Raw genomic sequence first — 20,800 nt, 5'->3', positions numbered from 1 at the left:
ATGCAGGGAGAGCTGACCTTGGATGCCGGTGAAGTCACTGAGTTGTAATTGAAACTGTGTGCTTCTTGTTGAGCTGTTTTTGGTGCTGGGGTGATTGTGTTTCCTGAGATTATGTGGCTCAGATGGATTCTGTTTGTGTATCTTAACATGTATGCGGTGTGACTACATTCTCAGTTTATATCTTTTGAGGCCTAGAAACCATGAAGGCTGAGCCGTTACCTCAGCCTACATGAAAGTCAAACTGAATAACCACGTGGATGATTTAGACTTTGTTTAACCTAAGAGTGATAAACCAGTAACTGCAATGCAGCGCTCCTAACGCGGTGCCTCTACACGTAGAAAGCCACATCAAGTCTTAATATGTTGTCCTTCAGGTGCCGCTGGTGAAGGTCCATTGTGTAATTCAGTGAAATGAGCCTGTGGGCGCCATGCGTTCCTCATTGGCATGCACCCCTGCAGTCCACTGACGTCTGCCACCGCAGCATGTGTTGTGTGTGTGTCTTTGATGGAGCGCTGCTGCTGTGCCAGCATATTTCTCAATCCGATGCCTGTGCCCCGGTCGCCCTTCAGGCCGGATGTGGCCCTCCAATCCCTTCATCCCAACCTGCTGATCTAAACTATCTCGGCTCTATGCCAAGTGGGCAGGATAGGGCAACGACTAAGGTACAGTTTATGACCCGCCCTTTGTCCTTCAGTCAGGCACAACGGCGTTAACGTGATAGATGGAGTAGCAGGACAGACACAATCCCCCACCAAAGGGGATAAAATATGGCCGTCCTAACCCGGACCCCCACGTATGACGAGGATTGAGTTTGGAGGGCAATCAAAGGACCATGCTTGGTGCTTAACTTTTGCATGACAACATGCTGGTTGGATGCACCTGGTGTATTTGTGACTCAAGCCAGAAGGTGTTTACACTGTGATGTGTTATATTTGGGACAATAGAAAGGTCTATGAGACACTGGAACTATAACTAGTTATTTAGCTATACCCTTATACCGAGAAAGATTGCTAATGGAAGCTACCTACAGATTACAGTTGTCTGTATTTCCATGTAACAGATATAGTTTATTGACTAATGTAATGGGCAGTGAATAAAAAGATGATTTGTGGATTTTCTTTTCTTGGATATTTGAAATTTGGAAAATGGGTTAATTAATGCTTTGCAACCCAATCTTTGTTTGCTTCAAGTTTGTCAAGCTTACAGTACTTGATAGTGACATTTAGAGTCTGTCTGATAGGAAGTTTTTAAGACAGATACTGATATTTAGTGAAGAAGAAGATCAGCCTGTAATATGGATCAGCAGATGAATCAGTGCAACTATGAGGGAGGATCGTGACGGGGGCAGATCATTTGAATCTGCAGCAATCTATAAAATGGCGTTTACCTACACATTCACCCTTGTCTTTAAACTCCACTACATTTCCCAGAATTCATGTGTGGTTTTTGTGAGACAGTTTTAATTTCACAAAAGCCAAGGCACAATAAGACCTCTTATTGTCCCTGCCAACTGTAATGAACTGTTTATTGTCTCCAGGTGCTAATATCCTGTTGCACTGTGTAAATGCTTTGACTGCGGCAATGAATCGACTCTCCGGGCAGCAGGATATGAGAAACGGCAAAGTGAAATGAGTTAAAAAGATCAAACGTGATAAAGGGAGAAAAAGGCAGGAGAAGCTTTAGGTGTCTGGAGAGGAAATTCTTCAGTTCATGTAGATTTTATTGGAATAAAACTTAACAGATCTCCAGGCTCACCCACAACTTGGTTATACATTTTAATATATGTGTTTTTTTAGATGTGTATAGGTTGTTTGTTTTCATTACATTTTTAAAAAATATATTTTTATATAGAAACTTTGAGCGCAGAGAATTGCTGTCTTACATCTTGCGCTTACAAAAGTGTGTTACTGTTAGTGAATGTCTGCTTTAGGTTGGCAAGAGGAGGCTGTTGAGCAATGTTTTCCTCTCTTCTTTTACTCAGTGCTTTTATTTAAGGGAGCCTTGATTTAATTAAGTTTTGATGAGGATTTGGGCTTTAGAAATACGCTTTTTTTTTTTTTTTTTTTTTTTTTGCTACTTTACTGGCCAAAATCCACAGAGGAAACGATGTCCAACAACACCCAAAGTGCTTGGATGAAAATATGTTGGCACGGCAGCTGAAACATTTGGTTAAACAGACTGGGATGAAATGGTGTTTGAGTTTCCATTCTGACAAAGGCGAGCTTACATGGTGGATAATGTGTGTGTGTGTGCGTGCGTGCGTGTTATGTAATCTGGCTGAGAAGACGCGTTCATTTGGTCTCAGAGATAGATTTGATATTTTGGGTGCTGGTGTGGACACACGGCGCACCTGCTGCCTCTCCTGCTAAACACAGGCTCTGTCACAAACAGCAAACACCAGCATGTGTGAACACACTTCAGAGACGCAAATCAACAAATCTGAGCATTTTGGTGTGTGTGTGTGTGTGTGTGTGTGTGTGTGTGTGTGTGTGTGTGTGTGTGTGTGTGGGAGACGAGCAACAGAAGCATATGGGTTGTAGCTATTTTGATCTCTAACTGCAAAGTCTACATGTGGGTATGAATTTTGTCATTCACGGCAACATTTTCAACCACACACACGCGCGCGCACACACACACACACAGTAATTATTAAGTGCTAGCAGCAGTGTTCCAGGTGTAATTATAGAAAGTTTTGCCCCCTCATTCTGACTGGTAAACGTCTGCTGGATGTCCACAGGAGGTTTTTCCACTTGTCCAACTAACTTTAATGAGTTTTCCTCTTCCTGAAACAAAGAGACGGTGCATGATTGGCTCTCTAACTGATGGTCTTAGACCTCGGTGAGTTAATGTTTCAACCACACAAGGTCTGCTGGTGTGTCAGAGCTACAGGTCATCGTGAGACCTTTGTTTTTGTTTTTGTTTTGTTTTTCCTCAGATGCTTTATGAGCTGTGAGAAATTACCTGAGGTGTAGGTGCACAGTTTCCACTGATCTCAGTGCAGGTGTTTAAGATATAATGAATGTGATGTAACGAACAGCTCCTCCAGGTCTGATGCAGTCAGTTGCTGGGAACAGTCGGTCATTAAGCATTAATGTGGAAATTTGTAGGCTTTGCTGGCTGCAGGCTTCACACTCATCAAAACTTGCAAATACCTGATAATGTTTAATGAAAGCTGCAAAGTCTTTGTTTTGCAGACTTCTGACTGTTCTGTCTGTGCCTCTTCTAGCCATCATGTATGTGATGGGAGCCCTTGGACCCGCAGCTGGCTACCTGCTTGGAGGCGTCCTTATCGGTTTTTATGTTGACCCCAAGACTGTTGTCAACATAGACCAGAATGATCCTCGGTTTGTTGGAAACTGGTAAATATGAAGCTCGTTTCCTCGTGCCAGCTGTCCTGTGATATGATCATGTATTTTCTCAGATATCTTTATAAAACTTTCATTTTTCTTTTCCTTTCAGGTGGAGTGGTTTTCTCTTGTGTGCCATAGCTATGCTTCTGGTCATCTTCCCCATGTTTGCCTTCCCTAAAAAGCTGCCGCCACGCCACAAAAAGAAGAGGAAGAAGAAGAAGATTGGCTCACCGGGTGACGTGTCCAGTGATGATGACGTGATGAAGGAAAAGTCCAATAGCAAAAGCCAAAATGTTTCCTCCTCCATGGGCTTTGGAAAGGATATTAAAGGTGAGGAACAGATAACATTATTTTCACTAAGTATTCCTTATAGATGGATCTCTAGGTACCTTACACAAAGGACCCATGAGCTACTGATGTCCAAACAGCCTTTAATTCAATCAATGACTGGGATTAGTCATTTTATACTGTAGTGCAAGGTTCACTGAACTCTCCTTTAAAGATGTTATCGATTAGTGATGGAAGAGCGTGTCTACATAGATGCCTAATGAAGCAGCAAACCTTGGAAGTGTTAGTGGACTTTAGGTTCTATTAACTTTAGTAAATAAACAGTAAACATGTCTAAAGGTCACACACAGGACAGTATGGCTGCACAGTGAACTTAATTTTAATCATAGTCACAATTTTGGCTTCCTGCAATGAAATGAGCTCCATTTTAAAATACATGCTCTGCCAATTAAAACACAAAGCAAAAGCAAATTAAGCACTCCTTAAATTAGGACCGACCAGGTGCCTGCATGTGCTGATCGCAGCTGTTCCCTGCACTGTGCTGCTTGAAGCTTCCTACACTAGCCTGGTTGAGCTGGTTGAGTTAAAAGACAGATTTATAAGAAAATTCAAATGTTTGGCACAGGTACAAACACAAGTTGGCACAAATTTAAAAGGAATGTAGCAAAAGTGAAAGCGGTGCTCCTTTTTTGGTCATTAAAATCAGTGTTGATCATCATGATGATAATCATGATTATCATCGTCGTGCAGTCCATCAGTTCATTTTGCCACCAAAGATTACTCGCACTTAAGGATGAACTGGTTCGACTTCAGTGATCAATGTAATATCAAAGCAATGCATTTTTGTGGTCAAAGGTCAAGGTTGCTGTAGCTTCTTATGTGTTCCATTCTTGTGGTTGTTGATGTTTCATGTGCACCTGGATTATTTTCATTACATCTGACACAAACGTTTTCTTGTACTCAGGATGAACTGGGAGGGACTGGATTATGGTTTTTGCACCACCCTAAAAAATGAAAAATGTGCTGTTAAAAATGTGATTTTTTTTTAAAAATATTTTTTAAAGACCCGCCCAATGAATTCCTCCTTCACAACAAATCACATATCGGTCTAGACTCTAGACAGACGTGATTGCAAACTGCAACCGGACTGGTTTTTGGAGGCGTCCAGCTACAAAGTGGTGATTCTAGTTTATGTCATCTCTGAGCCAGATGCCCCAGGAATCTCCCGGCTTTCCCTGGAAGAGCCTCTAGCTGAGTCCTGCTCTAGTGTTTCCCAGTTACCTCTTGTGCAATTTTTGCTCTCAGTCAGACAGCTCTCTCACTCTCTCTTTCGCTCTCTCTTTTAAATGAGCTCTCAAGAGAGTTCAGTCACATTTCCACACACAGGACTAGACAGACTGAGCTGCAGAGGAGTGCACGTTCGCATATGTGAAAATCACAGCTGTAAATTTGAACACGCATTTAAGGTTTCTGCACGCTTATAAATGAATCCCCGTGTGTACGTCGGAGCATTCGGAACAGGATTTCGTCTCAGAGAGACGCACCCGTGCTGGAATGATGATGAATGCGTTATAGCTTCATCAGCCCACAGCTAGCTCTCCGGCTGTTTTATTTGTCTCAGCACAATGTTTTGGGCTGTTGTGCAAACTGTGGCCAATTTCGCAGACTCGGGAGGTTCAGTGTTTGGATCTGGAATGTATTACAATACTGTGCATGTCCTTCAATTGAGGTGTGCTTGTTTGTCCATAGCCCGAATTCAGCACTTTCTGCGAAAGATATGCTGCTGTGAAGTAGCTATCTTTTTTCTTTTTTTTTTGTTGTGCCCTTCACATCATAAGCAAACCCTGAAAAATGCTAACACTGATTTTTTTTACACATCACAGTGACAAACTCTTGATTATGGGAAATTCCAGGCCTTGGTCTACTGCTGCGTGAATGCAGTTCCCCATGGAAATGTTGTCATTATGGATAAAAAAAACTGCTGACACATACTGTGTATTACAGCCATGTTTCAATATGTGATTTATTACCTTGGCATGCTGTGAAATACACACACAGGTATTTCAGCTGGCATTTATTCCTCTCACAGGATAAAACGGATTTCAAGACTCAGTTCTTAGCTCCAAACGTCAGCATCCGTCTGAAGAATAGAGTCATTTCATGTCAAAATATGCGTTTTGCATTTATACCCTCTCAAATCAGTTTTAAATACTGTAGCGCGCAACGACTCAAAGCTAAAATGATATAGGGGTCGGTGCATTGTATTACTAACTGCGGTAAATTGTCGTTCTATATCTTTAACCAACACGAAATGTGACACGCGACTATTAACGACGCTTAACGTGTCTGTGTGTTTCAACCTTGTTGGTTGGCTTGATCAAATAGATGACACAATTTGACGGTGTCGTCAAATAAATCCTAATAGAAAAGCAAATGTGGCAACTCTTGTGAGCCAGTGGTCTGTGTGATTGAGGGAGCAGCTGCTGTAGATGCCAGCAGGACTTCACCATCTGTCCCCCTGCAGACAGCGTTACAGCACGCCTCCCAGGAATGAAATAATTAGCGTCACTTTCCTTTTCCTACCATTTGATCTGGGATAATGCTGACAGATGCTGCTAATATTTCCCCGCCTACAACAAGATCAGTTGCATTAGTACTGAGACTGCTATTCTCATATCTAGGCACCGTGTCATCTAGTCACACTGGCCGGCTTCCTAATAACCTCCTTTAATAAAAGGCGATAATAATCAACATCACTTTCTTTCTGCCCTTTCTTTTGTTCCTGCTTTGCTTTGTGGTATTTGCTTTTGAGGCGTGTGAGTCAGAAGAAGCCCTCGTGAGAGCCGCATGGCTGTAAAACCTTTTGTGTTTAAAATCCCTGGACACACATACACACTAGCAGGGAGAGACTGGAGATGCCAGTTGCGCAGAGGGTAGGCGAGCCACCTCCAGCTAAAAGGTTTTCCAAGTCTCGCTTTTGTGCCCAGATGTGACTGATCAGACCACACACACACTCATACTGAGAGAAAAAGACTGTAGAGATGGAAGAAAGGCTGAGCGGCAAGAGCAAGATTTTCATGATTAAAATATAAGGCTGTCATTATAATCTAATGATTTTTTTCTCTCATTTGAATAAAGAAGCTTTACTGACATATTTGTGACCTGACTTCTTAAAGTTGGTTGGACGTTTTCTGACTCTTTGTGTTTCCTCTGAATAGTAAAAAAAAAAGAAAAAAAGAAATTTTCCCAAATTTATTTTTCTTTCTATTCACTTTGTCTCTTGTTATAAGTGTTATAATCAAAGGAAACCCTACAGACTCTTAAAGGATGATTTGCTCCAGCTCAAGGTGACTTTGGAGCTGTAGATTCTGCAGCACGTTCCGGGCGTTCTACGGCACATCAAACATCCAAACTACATGGATAGTAGTTATAGAGAAGCAGTAGCTTGAATCTGAGGTCCCTGTGGATTGCAGAGATCCTCATTCTGTCAAACTGTTCCTGAAATTGTATACCTTAGCTGTGCTGAGATGGAGAAGTCCATATGCGCCAGTGACCTTGTACCTCTTACAAGCACATTCAAGGAAAGCTTATCTTACACAAGGTTTAGACACATAAAATATACAGAAGACCGAAATAATGTCCTGAATATGTCGTGAAAACAGGGAAACCAGGGAGCCATCCCTGGCAGAGACTGTATATTTCCATCTCCTCTGATCTGATATCTTTTTATAAGATATAAGCAGGGATTAAAATCTGAAACCCAATTTTAGGGGTCAAATCTGGAACAGAATTACTTAAAAAAATCTTGCTTTTGTGAGGTTGTGGTCAGCTGACCTTTGCTGCTCTTTGTGTGTTTAGTCAGCTAAATTCAACAAGATACATATCGATGTTTCACAACTTATATCACAGATTTTTCCAACCCTTTAATACCATGAAAGTATTATAAAAGGTAGCAAGTGAATCTAATCAACATCATTTGAAATACAAATTAATGTCTGCTACCTTTGATGTAAGCTAATATTGACCACGAACACCACGTCTGCTCCGTAGCAGTCCAACATGAAGTCCTGACTGTAAACTTCACCACAACACTGTAAACTAACCAGTTTAGCCTGCATTAAACTGCTTAGTAGTGTCCTACAGTATTTTTATGCAAAGTTTGAATGAGACAAAATGAGTGTACTTCAATTCTTAACTTTCATTTTAAATGATCTCCAACTTAACCCACCCTAAACAAAAAATTGTTGTTGTTGATAATATTCGCTTCTCTTCTGTAGCTCTGACCGCAACTTTACATTTGCACCATGAACGGTTTACAGGAGTGAGAAGAAAACAGAATGTGTTCCGGGCATAGCAGTGAGTGGGATGTCTTTATTTTCTCATTTAATGAAAAGGATTTCTCTGTCATCATAAATTATGAACTCATTTGACGGTGTTATGCTGGCAGTATGGTAACCCGCCTATCAGATTTAATAGATCATTAATTAAAGGTGCTGTATTGTCGTTCCAGATCATTCCTGCACACATTAATGTCTGTATATAAGATATATGCAGAGATGCATTTTTGACATAACTGCATAATTGCATTGGGATAAAAAACATTTTTTAAAAACATTTCCTGGGACTATTAAAGGCTAGTAGCAGGGAGTTGATTAGTGATTCAAATGGAAGTCTCACATTTGTTTTGTCTTGACAGCAACCATCTGCCCTGCTTGTTTATGTATGAGTACCTGAATCCTTACTTGCTCCAAACATTTTTTTTTTTATTGTCACCAGATATTTATCTTTGAATCAATAAAAACATTTCGGTCCACTTTTCTTTGCTGCTATTTCTCAGCCAGTATGACCAATGTACTGGACTCCATAGGAAAGACAAGGAGCTCAGTTCTGCCCGGTAACAGTAATGCACATTTGCAGTTAGACCACATGACTACCGAGTGACAGAATTAAGGGGGGGTGTTTTCATCATGGGGACCAAATCATATGGACACTGCCCTCAAGCAGACATAAATGCCCTTGTCATGATAAACCAAGGATGACAGTATTCAGGCTGTAAATGCAGAGATTGGTTGGTTGGTTGGTTTTGTGCACGCAGCACAGAGGCACATGATCCGCATGTTTGCACTGTATGGCAAACATGCCGGTGGCTTCGTGAAACCCCTGAAGCTCAAAACGATATGTAGGCACAACTAAATAATGAAGGGAGATAATTAAGAGGGCAGCATGAATGGTTAAATTGTGCTCATTTATAAAAAGAAAGCGTTTTCCACAGAAATCGCGGAACATCTGCATGTTTGTTTACTGTCTTTTTCTTCTGCAGTCGTGCGTGAAACAAGAATAATTACCCGGACTAATGAGACGAGGCTGAGTGCATCTTTGTATTTAACAATATTTGAGTGAGTTTCGTAGACGTTTAAGTGTTGTTTACTCTGACATTACCTAAGGCTGATACTACTTAGGGCTCGTTTTGGCTTTTTTCAATTACAACTCTTCTTGCAACGATTCTTCCGATTGTAGAGTGTGTGTGGGAGAGAGTGAGAGCCAAATTAAGAAATTGATTGCGCGTTAATTACAGCGCGAAGGTAATGAGCTGCTCCGTCTTGTCTTGTGTCGCTCCTCAGACCTTCCCAAGGCAGCACTGAGGATCCTCAGCAACATGACCTTTCTGTTCGTCAGCCTGTCCTACACAGCAGAGTGTGCCATTGTCACCGCCTTCATCACCTTCATTCCCAAGTTTATTGAGTCACAGTTTGGTATCCCTGCCTCCAATGCTAGCATATACACAGGTGAGTGTGACTTTCTTTACTCGTAGGTGTGAATATGTTGCTACTAGCTGCCAGTGAAAAAGCTGTGGCAGATGGTTCACTTTATTAATGGTACTTATGTCGGTTTTGTTTTCTACAATCAGAAAATAGCCGTCGATTCAGTCTGTACTGACTTAAGCTCACATTTGTTCTCACCTCTCCACGTGCACACATCGCTATGACTCTTTGAGTCCTGCTGGATTTCATTCAGTGATAATCTTCCATTACATCTCATGACTGTAACACACAAGTCTCTGCAGGCGACATTCATCATAGCTTGGTCTCTCTGATATGCACAACCACACATACACACTCACAGGACCCTCCACCCTGCCTACGATTTGTGCACCACATACGTAGGGTTCACAAAGAACCGGTCTAATCCTTCAGTCGCGTCTAAGCCAGCGGTATTAATGCACAACTAATCTGGTATCAGGATTACTACGCTAAGGACTGATTAAAAACTTAATTATGTCTTTGAAGTCATGAAGGTGTGGGTATTTGTGTGTGTGTCTGTGTGTGTGTCCAAGAATACTGCTGGCTAACATATGGTCATTTTTAGACTCTCACATATACACACAATACCGTCGCCTCTTCTCGTCTGCCTGTTGCCAGGATACAAGGGGTAAGGGCAAACGGGTGGTGCAGTTGCCATGACTACTCAAATGATGCCAAGCTGCCAGGATGTGATGATGGTTAGAGGCGAGGAGGAGAGGTGCCTCCCGTTGATGGGAGCATAGTGCTTCCTCAAATAGTCAGCTGGACTGACCGAATACATTTCAGATATGATGCAAAGGAAGTGTTGGTTATAACTTAGTAGGTGTAGGTTTGGTATTTATATGCCAGATATCCAAATCTCTTTGCTAATAGCTCTTCTGGAATCACATTATTTGTGCAAAAATACTCCTTTATGTCTCTTAAGCTGCAATATCTTTGGCATTTTTCATAGATTCGAGGAAAGAAATGGAAGCAAATTATATGTCTCTATAACAGGCTGCTACTAACAAACTGCCTAAAGGTACAATTTAAAATTGTTTTTTTGTTAAGTTTGCTTCAGTGATTCATAGGTCAGTGTTAAGTGGGTTAACAAACACAAAACTTTGAAAGACCTCCAGATAGCCTGGAGAACTATTGTGGCTGTAAAATACAAAATAATCTCATCTTTCAGGAACCTTTGAATGGTTTTTCTCTAGCACAAACAGTAATGGAGTTGTGCTTTTTTGAAGAGCACTTGTAAAATGTGCACGCTGCAAGGCTGATGTTTAAAAAAGAAGAAAAAATCAAAAAGATCACTTTTAAAAAAAAAAAATCCAAGAAAGTCTGGCTGCTGGGAAGCAAGAAAGAAATGAGGGGTGACTCAAGACTTTTGCACAGTACTGTATATAAATAAACATGACTCGGCTTAGTGTAACTAAAGTGAGCTAGCACTGCATTTAATGAATAGCAATATAGTCTCACAGACATCAAATAGAAATAACTTGAAATCACATTAATTACCACCTTGTTGGATCAGCTACATGTTCATTAGATGTTGCTGCAGAGATAGAGCTGTAACATCACACACGCCCCTCTCAGCTGTAGCCTCCCCCTCTTCTGCTGCTTTGCTTTCTGTTTTTTGACTATTTGTCACTTTAGTTTCCCTTTGTGTTCCTTATAGTTCTTCTTAGGTTCTTAAAGCACCTCTTGCATATAGTGACACACACGTAACCTCTCATGTTAATAACTGTTAATGCGGAAAGAATATGTGTAAAGAGCCTTTTTCCCCCCATGTGTACATGTTTAATGTCTCACAAAGTGCATGGTTTAAGCATAGAAACATGCACTTATAGGATAATTTTAAACACCTGTATTCTGCCTAGTTCTCCCTGAGCATGCTCAAGGATACTTTGTCTTTTGTCCTCTCTTCTGTTTTTTCCTCTTGAGCTCTGCTTTTAACACACACACACACACACACACACACACACACACACACACACACACACACACACACACACACACACACACACAAATACCATGGATACGGTGAGAAGCCACATGACATTTATGTGTACTCTTATCATTTCTCTGCTAATCCTCTGTCTTTGACGGCCCTCCGCCTCCGCTGACTGACCCGGTCTTGCTCATTATCCGGCTGTGAGCATGTGCGGCCGGGCTCGTGGGCTGCCATGTGCACCCACCCTGATCCTCGACCCCAGCATGAGGACACTTGCCACTCGGCCTGTTTTGCTAGAGGCCAGGGTTGCCTCTCTTCTCGCTGTCAGTCTGAATGGCTGTGGTGGACTGAGAGCACGTGTTGCAGCCTGAAATGACTCACAGCTAACCCACAGCGTGGCCTTGTCACATTGATGGAGCAAACCTAGTCTGGTCTCTTGCTTTCGATAAAGTAATTTATTCTTGATTAAACGGGCGGGGTGACCTTGAGCAACAATTTCTGACAAAACTCACAAACTCTGTCATATAAACGCATAACGAGCTCGCTTGGCATTCGTGTCGGTGTGCCTGATTAGAAAGCTGTGCCTCAGATGTGTACACCAATTCATCCAGTGTTATCATTTTTCCATGGCACGTTTTATCTGCTTGCAACACCTCTCCATCTCACCGATTACTTTCTCAGGTGTGATCATCGTACCCAGTGCCGGGGTGGGCATCGTGCTGGGGGGCTACATCATCAAGAAGTTGAAGCTCGGCGCAAGAGAGTCGGCCAAGCTGGCCATGATCTGCAGTGGGGTGTCTCTTCTGTGCTTTTCCACTCTCTTCATAGTGGGCTGCGAGAGCATTAATCTAGGAGGCATCAACATACCCTACACCACTGGGTAAGGACAGATAAACAGAAGTTATTGGAAAGGAATTGTAAACCTAACATTGCTTTTCATTCAAAATAATATCTAAACATCATTTAAGAGGTTTCATTAGTTGTAAAATAGACACACTAGACAGTTTTTTTCCCAGTCTGATCGAAGTCTTGATTTTTTGCTTTGCAAGCGTGACTCTAAAAACAAAATTAATCATTTAAAATGAGCCATTGCAAAGCCAGAATGCTCAGACTAGACTGTGTATAAGATGTATCTGAGAAAGGGTGTGGGCTGTCAGCGCTCCCATCTTCCTCATGTGTTGTGGTGTTGGGAGTGTGAATGATTAATTAGCAACACTGGCATCTGCTGAAGTGACTCGCTTTGCCACCTCTATTTCTGAAGCTGCTGCGGCTCGACAGCACATCAGCAGCCTGCTGCTGAGTTAACAAACAGTCATGTGACGTGTCAGCCCCGGGGGCAGAAATATGGAGTGGTCTGCTGGCACACTCAGCTATGAGCCCGCTCGCACAGACGGGCGGTACCATCCACACGGCGACCCTGGATGATGCAAAAGACCCTGCAAACTGACTACAAACATTGCAAATCTACTGTAATAATTTCCTCCTCTCCTCCTACTGTTTGCTGCTAGCATTCTCAGATGTTACGTGTGCAAGCATACAGGGATAAATAATACAAATGCAGTGAACATGACAAGTATTCACAGCACTTCACTTATTGCACATTTTGTTAGATTTACAGCTTTATTCCAAAATGTATTAGGTTCAAGTTTGGGCTCTGGCTGGAACACTCAAGGACATTTTCAGAGTGGTCCCAAAGCCTGAAGCACACTGAATGATGTCTCTCTACATTTGTATTCATCTTTCCCTAAACCCTGACTAGCCTCCCAGTTCCTGCTGCTGACAAAGCAGCATGATGCTGCCACCACCGTGCTTCACTGTAGGGATGGTATTGGGTGATATCATTTAACCTCCTAGGACCTGGCGTCCACATATGTGAACATCACATTTTGGGTTATTTAGACCAAAATACAAACTTTTGCTCTACAAGGGCCTGATATCCACTTACGAGGACATTGTACTGCCATTGTTCTGTCGAAATTCAAAATGAATGTCCTCATATGTGGATCTCATTTTTCTCAGAAACAAAAATCAGGTAAAAATAAAAAATCAGGTAATTCTTTGTTTTTACACTCATCTGGTCCCAATCAGCCCAAATAGCAAAGAGAAATTAAGAGGTTAATAATAAGGTGATGAACAGAACCTGGTTTCCTCCAGTAGCAACAATCGGCATTCAGGCCAAAAGGTTCAATCTTTGTTTCACTAGACCAGAGGATTTAGTTTCTCGTGGTCTGAGAATCCTTCAGGTGCCTTTTGCAAAACCCAGAGTAGGTTTTCCACCCTGTTGACCCAGGATAATATTGAAAACCTGCAGGACACTGGCCCTTGAGGCCTGTAGTTTCCCATCCCTGTTCCAGAAGGTTCCCCTCTCACCACAGAACAACACAGGAGCTCTGTAAGAAAAATTAATGGAACAACTGAAGTGTTGTGAATACACCAAACATTTTATTAGCCAAGAAAACTTACATTAATTAGGCTCAACCGAAAAACCATCCAAGAGTGGACGCACTTGAGTTGACCTCATAATTCACAGCAAGCTAATGGCTCTGTCACACAAGTTTACTAAGAACAGATTGTATGTAATTGCCAACTTGACCCCATTCAATTACAGACTGATATCAGATTGACGCTGTCTTATGGCAACATTTATGACAGGGTTAGGGTTAGGTTAACTTCGAAGACATCACTTTCAGTTTAAAATAAAAAAGTAATATCGCAATATTTAGCATAATATTGTACCTTAAGTAAGTTATTGTGATAATATCGTATCGTATAATATCTGGTGATTTCCACCTCTAGTTTGTATCCATGTGTATCCCACTAAATACACTTAACAGTGCTTAACCTATGTGAAATGTGCTTTTCGCATAACTAAGTTAATTAAGGGGACTATTTACTACACTGCCAGTAAGCCCCTGTGCTTTAAAGTCCTGGAGCTGACTCCTTGTAACTGTAGTTTTTGTCTGAGCCCATGTTTGTAGAGGGGTCAACAAGACTGTGTGAGCCAGCGGGCCTCCTCATTACGAGCAGCGGTGGTCTCTAGTCACAGGTAACACCCACACGGGAAATATTTAACCCAAGCTGCCCTTTGTGTCTGTACTCTTATGCTAGTCTAGACGCGGCTCTCCCCCTGCTGACAGACTGAGGACTATCTGACAAAAAAAGGACAGAGCCAGGAGGCATGTCGAGTTATGTAATGTTCTTAAATGTCTGCTAAAATGTAATGTGATAATGTGTTGGGCTGGTTTTCTTAATTGAAAGCTACAGCATCTTCCCACAAGACCTTTGTTCCTGATAAACCTCCCGACATCACAGGTTTGGTTGTTGTCCTTTTTTTTTTTGTCTTTTCCTGGTCATTGTCTGCCAGCGTCAAAGCCGATTAAACCACTCACTCTCGTCGCTCTGTGCTTGGGTTTTTCATGCAGCGTTGCCTGGGCACAGTGATGCAAAATTTGCAGGGTTCATTAAAGGCCGGGGTTTGGTCTAGAAAGGGACATGTGCAATCAGTGCTGCAAGACTGCAACTCCATGAGCCTTAAATGCCTTTTCTTAAAAAAAAAAAATGTATGCACACACACAGAGTCTGGAATGTGACACTGTTATGTCAGGGCGAGCCCAAATGTGTCGTTCCAGTGACAGCTAATAAAGATGAGCCTGGACTTTCCGGTCCTGTGAAAAATGATGGTCCAGTGATTTAAGAGTTTTTTATTTTTTTCCCCTGTTTGGCAGATTTTACGTAATGAAAAAAATTACTGGCAACGAGAGTAACCTACCATTACACGGCATGTCAAAAATAATCAGAGAGAGAGGCCCCACCAGTGTTGGCTGTGTGTGCTTGCGAGCGTCACTCCTGACCGCTGTGTTGTTAGGGCCTGTCCCCATCTGTTCCGCAGGGCTCAGAGTGAAGCTTCCCAGAGAAAACCCAGGGCTCGCTTCACTGCTCCCGGCTTAGATGAAGCCAAAGTCCTGTCTGGCTTAGAGCGACTGTTCCCACACTGCCTAAAGAGCCAGTGGAGGTGTCACTTCCTCATCCCCCCTCGTTTCTGTCATTCTATCATCACACATTCCACACGGCTAGATCAAAGTTAATCAGAAGGCGGATTATATATAGAGACAACTGTAAAGATTGTCAGGAAGATCAGCAGCCTCCTCAATAATACTTTTTCTTTGTTGAATATACAGCTCCACACAGAAACTATTTCAGTTTTTTAATTGCTTTTTGATGCTTTTTCCCCCCTTTTTTCTCCACCCTTGAAACGAAACTTTATGGCATGCTGAGAGGGAGAGTGGGACAAGTTTAATTGTCTTTGCAGCAGGGAATGTGGTTTAAAATGCTGCATATAGGGCCATTAATTTGTTTTCAATTTTCCCGGAGCTAAGTGACGTGCTGATCCTCCCGCGGGCTCACGCTTGCAAAAAGAGATTGCACTCACGCTAACCTGGACAAATTAATGCTTAAGAAATTATTAAATTCTCCTGCAAATTGAATGGCCAATTCCCCTTGCCTCCAGCTCTTGCTAACACAGCGCTCGTGTGCATTGCTAAATTAAAAATGAGGGGTGGGGTATATAAAAAAAAAAAGACTTTGGTGCATTTTAGCATTAACTGATATAGTTGGAAAAATTGAATCGGCTGGAAAATATGAGGTAGAAATAAGCGCCGAGTCAGGCCAGAGGGCAAAATAAACAACATTACTGAATTAAATGGAAAAAAAATGGCTTTATGATGATTAAAAATTCACTTTTTAAAATACCGTGCTCTGCTATTGGTGCATCTTCCACCCACTGATTTTTATTTTATAAACATATATCTAACCTGAGGTCTCTTACTGGGCTGGAACCAGCCAAAGCTGTGATTGGCCCCATAAAACCCCAACGTGCAAGCATTTGGTGACAGTGGCAAGGGAAAAAACCTCTGGAGGGGCAGCCATCTGCCGCAATCGGTTGACACGCATTCTCTCACATTCACACCTACAACCAGTTTAAAACTAAAGTTAGTCTAACATCCATCTCTTTGGACAGCGTGGAGGAAATGCAAACTCCACACTGACGATGAGGAGGTTCAAACCAGGGACTTTCTTGCTGTGAGGCGACAGTGTTTTTGTTCTTAGCGTCTACGCTTTTCCTCTGCAGCCCGACTCTGACGATGACCCACAGGAACCTGACGGGCAGCTGCAACGTGAACTGCGGCTGCAGGATCCACGAGTACGCTCCAGTCTGCGGCTCTGACGGCATAACCTACTTCAACCCCTGTCTGGCTGGATGCAGCACCGTCGGCAACGACAGCACTGGGGTGAGTGCACAATAGAGGGGGCGATTGCGTACTTGCTGCACTCATAGTTGCTTTTGTGTTTGTGTCACATAATTGCACAAGCGTCAAATAAATCGGAGAATTATGAGTGGAAAAAGAAATCCGAGGAGTTTGCCAGAGGATACACAAATCATAATGGATACACAAAGACCTGTTTTCTGTGCATTCTCTTCTTGTAGCCCTGCAAATAGAGGAAATTAGCGAACAACAATGTCCCAGAGGAAGTTATAACAACACAAGGAAAGAAAATGTTTGGATTCTTTGCCTAGATCACTGATTGCACCGTGCTGGTGGTGCCATCCAGTCTGTATGTGAATCTAAACGTCTGTTTTAAGGAGCTTTGTTCTGATTTAACTCAGTTTAATTGCAATTTCTCATTGTTGTTTTCTCCCACAGATCAGGAACTACACCGACTGTGGCTGCGTGCAGAGCAGGCAGGTCATCACCCCGTCCTCCGGCAGCCAGGTCAACCAGCTCCAGCTCGTCATTGTTAAAACGTACTTGAACGAGAACGGCTACGCAATGTCAGGGAAGTGTGATCGCACCTGCAACACACTCATCCCTTTCCTGATCTTCCTCTTCATTGTCACCCTCATCACTGCCTGTGCCCAGCCCTCCGCTATCATCGTCACACTCAGGTAAGGGAGGCTGTCCTGCCAGGTTTTGCCAGAGAACATCTAACAACCTTTGTTGAAGGGTTCTCAGTTTTTCATTCTAATGTGGTTTCCCTTTACCCAGGTCCGTCGATGAACAAGAGAGGCCTTTTGCTCTTGGGATGCAGTTTGTCTTACTCCGAACTCTTGGTATGTTTCTCATTATTTACACCACATAGAAAAACTGTCCTCGGTATGCTTTACCAACTTGTTAGTTTGGATGAATCTCTTATCATTGCTGCCCATTGAATCTACTTTGCCCATACAGGAAGTGCAAACGCTTTAATTTAGTGAAAAGTGAGTATTTGTTATTATTTTGTTCACTAAGACAGCAAACAGCTTTCTGAGCAGCTGAAGATGTGTCGTCAAGCATGTAGCCAAGCAAATCTGTCATCTGATGTTTTCACAGCTTCTCCATAGTCCACTTTTCTCCAGCTTTTATTGTCTTGTTCGTCCTCACTAACGCCACAGAGAGCAGGGATATGCCAACTTGTAACACACCTCTGTGAACTTTTGAGCAGACAGGTGTAGAAAAGTGCTCGGGCTGAGTAAACGCTACCCTTGCGCAGTGGCGTGTCTAGAAAATTTTTGTTGGGGGGGCCAGGTAGGGGCACAGATTTGGAGAAGGGTGGCAGATTTAATTGGCAGATAATGTTTTAAAAAAAAATTCTACCAACCCTTAACCATAATTCAATAATCCTATAAACCTAATAACCAAATGCACTTTTAACTCTTATTAGAATGAGATTTTAACCACTACGGTGCAAAGTTTTTAGATACTGCGTTGATAAAGTACAAGAGATACAATCAGTGCTTTGTCAGTGTTTACTCAGCAGTCAAGGACAACAATATTTGCATAGTATTTTTACTGACATATAGTGCACATATGTTTTGGGCAAAAACATTTTTGAAAATTAAAATACGAACATTTGTAACAAACAATTGACAAATTAGCCAATGCCAATGCAAAACTTTATCTGCCTATTAAAAAAAGAAGATAATCTTCTCACAAACTGGTGTTTGATTTTGAAACAGGAAAAAAGTGGGGAAACAACTGAAAAGACTAACATTTGAATGAAACCTGAAAGCAAGTAAATACTTTCTATGCTGCCTTATCGTAAACTTTGGTAATATTGATAAAGAACAACACTGGCTGATGATAAAATACAGTCAGCTGGCATGGTGACACTGCCAGTATTAACCTGCAGGGCTGGACTGGGACAAAAAAATTGGGCATTTTTACTACAGACCGACCCACCAGGTAGTAAAGCCATAAAGACTTTGACTGAAAACAAACCCTGTTGTGACAGTGATGTACAGTCTTGTTGGTATATGTATGATTTCTATACATTTTACGTCAGATAAAAACTTTGGTTGTAAGATTTAGATAATTATTTAATAAAAACTAGGTATTTTAAATGAGAATAAGAAAGAAAAGTATTTCTTTGTGCCCACCTTTCCCTGTTAATGCCCTACCTGGCCCCCTGGCAAAACTTTGCTAGACCCGCCCCTGCACAGTTACCAGCTGTCTGCTACATAAAAAAGGATCCTGGTGTTATTTGTCTCTCAGAAACAGTTCATAACTTCCCTTCAACTCATTCATGTCACCTAAAAGGTAAACCTGTTTCTCCATCACCTGTTCAGCTCTGATGGTTCAGTAAGGACATCTCCTGGTTTCATCTTCATGTTTCCCTCTCACCACATATCTAAACAGACATCATGACCAGCAGCTTTACAGCTGTGGCTCCAGCAAACATCAGCTGATACTAGAAATTAATATTAAATACATTCTAACAACAGCCGATCAAGCTTAAACGTGCTGCTGTTGTTTAGCGCAACATCTGCTGGTTTCCTCTTTCTGGCGCAAAGTGGGCGATAAACAAGAGAGAAAAGCCGATCAGCTGATCATTGATCAGTTTCATGATTGAAGTAGCAACAGGAGAGGGAGGGGGAGAGAATGAGAGAAGAGGCAGCTGTGCAGCATAAAGACAGAATAAATCCAGCTTTGTGTCTTTTTTCCATTCTAGCTAAAGTCCGGGACAAACTGCGTCTCTTCTCAGCTCAATACGAAACGTGTAATATTTTCTCTGAATGAGGGACCATTCCATTTTTTTAAGGAGCCGTTGGCAACTCTACTAACCTTATGAATAAAATAAAGTTCACTATCAGTAACATCATAGCACCCACCCAGCTGTATAAAAACTCCGTCAAACTGGCTAGAACGCAGTATGAGTTATTGCAACTGACAGTAAAAAGTCAGCAACATGAAAATAAACTCCACCTAAACTTGGTTTATATCTGACCCAGATAGACTGCAGGTCATAACTTCTTACCTGAAGTTCAGTTCACCTGACACTCGGACTGGTGGCTGCTTCGGGTCTCTCCTCCTGCCTCCCCTTCCCTCATCCACCTGTTGCCTCTGTGGAAGCCCCGTCATAGCCACCACCAAACAACGGAGTTATTTCTACACATCGACCTGCATCTGGCCAATCCACCACCTCTCATTGTTCATGCCATTACAAAAAAAATAAAAAATAAGTCACTGGGGATATGCCCGGTATGCCCGATGGCCAGTCCAGCTATGTTAACCTGCAACCAAATCTGCAGCTCCATACAGCAATGTTACGACTTAGATTATATCTTATAACGCATAACTCTTATGTTAGCTGCCCTCAGTAGCATACTGTCTGAAATATTCCACAGCTGCAATAATTCTTTAAGTGTTATTTTTTTCCTTGGTATTCTAATTTCACCGAAGTTTACTAAACTCAACAAACTTGATATTACTTACCGGGACATTTATTCTGTCCTCATTTTCTTTCACCGAAAAATTGTTTCCTGCAGTGCCATCTTTCGCGCTTGGCTCTCCTACCTTTGCTAACGTGATGCGCATAGCGCAGAAGCGATGCTGCATTCACTTACACTCGGGTATCTGAGCGTCACCGTGAAAACATAATCGGACATTTGATATTTGATTGAATTTTATTGTTTTGCCTTTGGGGTGGCACCTGGGGTGGCCAGTCTGGTTTGGGGGGTGGCCTGTGCCCCCCCAGGCCACCCCGCTGGACACGCCATTGCCCTTGCGTGGAATCCAATCAGCCTGGCCTTGCTGTGTGAACATAAAGTTGTCACAAAGTTGCAAAATGTGTGCAAGGATGCACAGCGGAGCCCTGTGTGTGTATGATTATAGAGTTAACACAATCTAATAATGAGTTTCATTATATACACCTATACAATGTTACTGAAGTTAGCGGCGCTTCTGATCGGCATAAAGACAAACATTGCCACCAAGTGGTAGAGAAATGGTACTGCAGTGCAGTTACTGTTACTACTGTGCTGTATGTATTAGGATGTATTTGAATTCTGTGAAATTAAGTTTATTAGCAAGAAAGTTTAATTTGAGTTAAATTAATTCAGTTCAATTAAATATTGTTATGTCAGCCTCAACCCACTGTATAGTTTATA

The 20,800-nt window shown here is 42.1% G+C and overlaps 1 protein-coding gene and 1 long non-coding RNA gene across 2 annotated transcripts in view; one reads left to right on the top strand and one right to left on the bottom strand.

The window, feature by feature from the left end:
* The window catches only part of slco5a1 (solute carrier organic anion transporter family member 5A1), a 39,063-nt gene that overhangs the window by 15,078 nt on the left and 3,185 nt on the right, over window positions 1-20,800 (top strand). Inside the window, exons 3-9 of the mRNA XM_085468483.1 lie at window positions 3,228-3,360; window positions 3,461-3,681; window positions 9,261-9,425; window positions 12,058-12,256; window positions 16,505-16,664; window positions 17,079-17,320; window positions 17,421-17,485. Coding sequence (XP_085324609.1) covers window positions 3,228-3,360; window positions 3,461-3,681; window positions 9,261-9,425; window positions 12,058-12,256; window positions 16,505-16,664; window positions 17,079-17,320; window positions 17,421-17,485 — 1,185 coding nt within the window. The remainder of the gene's footprint in view (window positions 1-3,227; window positions 3,361-3,460; window positions 3,682-9,260; window positions 9,426-12,057; window positions 12,257-16,504; window positions 16,665-17,078; window positions 17,321-17,420; window positions 17,486-20,800) is intronic.
* On the bottom strand, window positions 18,320-20,249 carry LOC146702003 (uncharacterized). The gene is made up of 2 exons (XR_014922263.1): window positions 20,127-20,249; window positions 18,320-19,754 (listed from the first exon to the last, which is right to left on the bottom strand). It is a non-coding gene; the product is annotated as an uncharacterized LOC146702003 (long non-coding RNA).

This window comes from Copadichromis virginalis, linkage group LG9 (assembly GCF_057382275.1).
Source record: "Copadichromis virginalis isolate Kocher_CV1m ecotype Utaka linkage group LG9, C_Virginalis_male_GT1.1, whole genome shotgun sequence".
Classification (NCBI taxonomy): Eukaryota; Metazoa; Chordata; class Actinopteri; order Cichliformes; family Cichlidae; genus Copadichromis; species Copadichromis virginalis.
This window is presented reverse-complemented; position numbering and strand designations above follow the sequence as displayed.